General features: G+C 54.1%; 1 protein-coding gene across 1 annotated transcript; it reads left to right on the top strand.

Annotated features, from left to right (window-relative positions):
* Window positions 1–728: 728 nt before the first annotated feature.
* Window positions 729–3,444, top strand: LOC112119455 (tumor necrosis factor). Its single transcript, XM_029914381.1, has 4 exons — window positions 729–908; window positions 1,531–1,570; window positions 2,409–2,471; window positions 3,008–3,444. Exons 1-4 carry the CDS (start codon window positions 729–731, stop codon window positions 3,442–3,444), a joined length of 720 nt encoding a protein of 239 aa, XP_029770241.1.
* The last annotated feature ends 433 nt before the right edge of the window (window positions 3,445–3,877 follow it).

The following is a 3,877-nucleotide window of genomic DNA, read 5'->3' as shown; positions in this document are numbered from 1 at the left end:
CCCCGGGGGGCTCCCCCCGCCCTCTCCAGAGCTGGATTCACTCCTCCCCGCTCCCCAAAACCACAGTTCCACTCGCTGGTCCCACTTCTGCTTTTGACGCCTTCTATTTCGGGCTCTTTCCTCTTCCCGCCTTTCGCCATCACCGACTCTCTCGTTTTTCCTTCCTTCTCTGTGGGCGGAGGCTTCAGGGCTTGAAAATTTCCTCCCGTGTCATGGGGGAGGCGGGCCGGGCGGCTCTGAAGCGCAGGCGGCAGGCGTATAAATAGGAGCCGACACCTCGAGGCTGCCACGCTTCTCCACTCATCAATCACCCCAGGACAAGAACTGCTGGGAAGAGCCGGTCACGCAAAGGGCGGGGAAACCGAGGCACAACCAAGCTCCACGCCGGGAAAACTGACTGAATTCAGAGGGTGAAATCCGCACCCATTCGTCGCTCCGCTCCAGGGAAATCAACTCGAGTCGCCTTCTGAAATCAGCTGAAGTCACCCAGCAGCTCAGGTGAAATTCCCCACGGTCGCCTGTTTCACAACCGAATTCGTCCCGTGGAATCGGCTGAATTTGCCCAGGAAAACCAGCTAAATTCACCCCTTCGATCCGGGGAAATCGGCTCCATCCGCCTGTCGGTGTCACTGAAATCCCGGGAATTTGCCCAGCGCCAGCTGCTAACTTCGCCCGGCGGGAAACTAACCCTGGAGATCCCTGCCCCGAGCCCAGCCAAACCCGCAGCCATGAGCACCGAAAGTCTGGTCTGCGACATCGAGAAGGGGGGCGTTATCGTGGTGCGGGAGTCGCGGCCCGCCGACGGCCGCTGGAAATGCCTCAGCATCTGCTCCTTCCTGCTGCTGGTGGGAGCCACGGCCGTCTTCGCTCTGCTGCATTTCAGAAACGGGGGGCCCTTGATCAGCCAGGTGAGCCGCAACGCCGGGGTGGGGGAGTAACCCCCCCGAGCCACGATCTGTGGCCATCCGACTCTGATTGTGTGTCTGCTGGCGTGTGTCTTGGTATGTGGGTGGGTTTCAACTCCCCGCCTGTGGCTCAGTGTGCACTTTGATGTGTGTGTCTGTGGTTTGTCCACACGTGTGTGGCTCGGACGCTTGTGTGCGTGCATGTGTGTCTTCGTGGCCAGGGGCGTTTGTGTGGTTTTAACCACACCATTGCAGTCTGGGCTGCGTGGAGTTGTGTGTCTCTTTGTATTTCTCTGCGCGTTTGCCTATGAACGCGTCGGTTGTGGGTTTTGTCTGTCTGTCTTTCCAGGTGTGTGTTTTGCCTAGACGGCGTGCATATATCTGGGGACAGTGTTTTCGTCTGGGCGTGTGTTTTGTGCTGTCTGTATTTCTCGTTTCACTTGCATGTGCCTGGCTCCCTGGGCTATGTTTTGTCTGGCCGGTCTCGTCCGCTGCCTGTGCGGTGTGTAATGATGTGAACAGCTCTGCTTCTTGCAGGGCGTGGTACACACAGCACCCGACACACACTCCTGCTTTGACTTTGTAACCTCTGTACTCAACTCTCTTCTCTCTCTCTCTTTGCCAGGATCCCAAAGAACCCAGGAGTTCGGGCCACACACAACTTAGTAAGTATTTCCCGAGGTTTATTTTCCAACATTAGCCCTCTGATAATTGCAGCCTCTACGCCGAATCTCCCCTCCCCAGATGAAATTTCTCTTGCCAGATTTATCACAGATCTATTTACTGGCCCTCAGTCATCTTCCCAAAAGGACTAGCAAATTGCAACTGGTCTCCATTGTTTTGTCCTGTTGCCTGACCCGAGATGCCTCCGGGTTTTTTCCGAGGCTGCCGGCTCAGGATTTCCCTGAAAATCACGGCCATCGAAGGTGTTTCTGACGTGGTGAAGGGGAATGGAAACAGACAATGCTGCTAGCCCCTTTGGGAAAAACATCGCCCTGCAAATCTCAGCTCACTCTGGCCACATCTGGGATCTCGCTCCAGATGTTGACCCTCCGCAGACGGTGATCGTCCTCGAGAGCTTATTGACCTCCCCAAAGCTTCGAGAAGGTGGCTCCGCTCCTCCAAAACATGGAGAGCAACTAAATGTTGGGAGACTAGAACATACGGAGCAAAGATAATACCTCCCCGACATTGCCTTAACTCCCCGCCCGGGAGCCACCAGACCTGACCCATCCCCACCAAAATCTGTCCATCTTCCCAACACAATTCTATCCCGGTTCTCCTCTTCCCTGCATTGTAGTGACCTAGCGGGAGGAGATCAGAGATTCCCCAACCTAGGGACTGTAAGGTTATGGGTTCAAATCCTGGCTCCCCAGCCTTCCCGCTGAGCCGGGACTCTCTGAAGCTGATCTAGAGAAGATGGGGTCATTGGCCAGGAGAGGTGTGGGGAGGGCTGGTGAACAAGGGAAGATCGGTCTGACCGTCCATTTGTTCTTTCTGAAGCAGATCCTATGACGATGAAGTTGCAGGCCCAGTCGCTGAAAAAGCCAGCTGCCCACGTCGTAGGTAAGAGGAATTTACAGCTGGGATCGGGGAGGGTTTGAGGAACTGGGCCCTATGGGGGCGGGGGAGATACTTGTGGTTGGGGGTTTCTATGTCTGAGGCAGGCAACAGACAAACAAAGACTTCCACAAAAACACACCCATCCACGAGCACACATTTCCACAGACACCGGTGCACATCTGCTCATAGACGTAAACGTAGAGGGGAAGGGCCCCGTCTTTTGGGGTGATGGAGGCCAAAGATTTGGGTTACATGGACGTTGTAGGCCGAAGTCCAGGAGATGCCAGAGAGCAGGGGGACAATTCCTCTAGGTTTTGGCCTAGTGTTGTCAAGGATTAGGCACACCATCACTGTATTGTGTTGGAGGGCAAAGCCTGGGTAGACTGACTACAGGGGAGAGACTAGGGTTAGGACCAAGAGTTATCAAGGGCTGGTGGCCCCATTTTGGGGGATGATGTAGGCCGAAGCCTGGGTAGATTGATCATAGGGGACAATCCAGGTAGGGTTTGACCATGTCTGCCTTCTTCTGTCCCTCCCAGCATCCAGTGACTCCAAAGAGCTGATCTGGACTGACAAAGTTGCACACACCATGATGCAGAACGGGATGGCGCTGGTAAACAACAAGTTGGTGGTCCCGTCCGACGGCCTCTACTTCATCTACTCCCAGGTGGTCTTCAAGGGAGACAAATGTCCGGAGGAGTCCATTCCTCTCCGGCATACCATCTTGCGCTACTCCGTTGAGTACCCAGAAAACGTTCCCTTGCTGATGGCCATCAAGTCGTTCTGCGAGGGGTCCAAGGCAGCCAAGAATGAGGAGGGGGTGTGGTTCGAGTCCATCTACCAAGGAGCTGTCTTCCAGTTGATGAAAGGCGATGAAATCTCCTCTGAAATCGACTCGGCCCAATATTTAGATCTGGACAGCAATGGGCAGGTGTATTTTGGGGTGATTGCATTGGAATTAGGAGCTCCCCAATAATAATCCACCATCTTCCGTCCTTGGCCAACACATCCTCCATCCTTGGTCAACCCACCATCTTCCATCCTTGATCAACCCTTCAACCCTCCTACCCAACTGGCCTCCAAAGCCAAGACTACCACCCCGCATCCCACCACATCAAACTGACTATCAGAGATGATCGGAAGACCTCTGTGGACATCCTTTATGCCTCTCTGCCAATATGCCCCATGTGGCCACAGACGTGCCCACCTCTAGGGACCAGAGCGGACGACAATCTCTCTAGACTTGGCCTGTCTGTGGCAGTCAGGATGGGGCTTTGGGTTTCATCTTGGTAGGACCAAACAAGAACCTGCCAAGAGAATAATGTACCGGGTCAGAGATGCTGACCTACAAAAATGTTGTGTTAACTAATATTGTATTATTTTTATGGTTATTATTGTTAATTATTGTG

Source organism: Terrapene carolina, unplaced genomic scaffold (assembly GCF_002925995.2).
Source record: "Terrapene carolina triunguis isolate 2854851 unplaced genomic scaffold, T_m_triunguis-2.0 Scaffold44182, whole genome shotgun sequence".
Lineage (NCBI taxonomy): Eukaryota > Metazoa > Chordata > Testudines > Emydidae > Terrapene > Terrapene triunguis.
The sequence above is the reverse complement of the archived record's forward strand: the minus strand, read 5'-3'. Positions and strand labels throughout refer to the sequence as shown.

Bases quoted from the DNA above. Each gene is read 5' to 3' on its own strand.
- LOC112119455 (XM_029914381.1), top strand. From the start codon at position 729: ATGAGCACCGAAAGTCTGGTCTGCGACATCGAGAAGGGGGGCGTTATC. The intron at 1,571-2,408 runs GTAAGTATTTCC...TTCTTTCTGAAG, and splicing joins TTCGGGCCACACACAACTTA to CAGATCCTATGACGATGAAG. The intron at 2,472-3,007 runs GTAAGAGGAATT...TGTCCCTCCCAG, and splicing joins GCCAGCTGCCCACGTCGTAG to CATCCAGTGACTCCAAAGAG.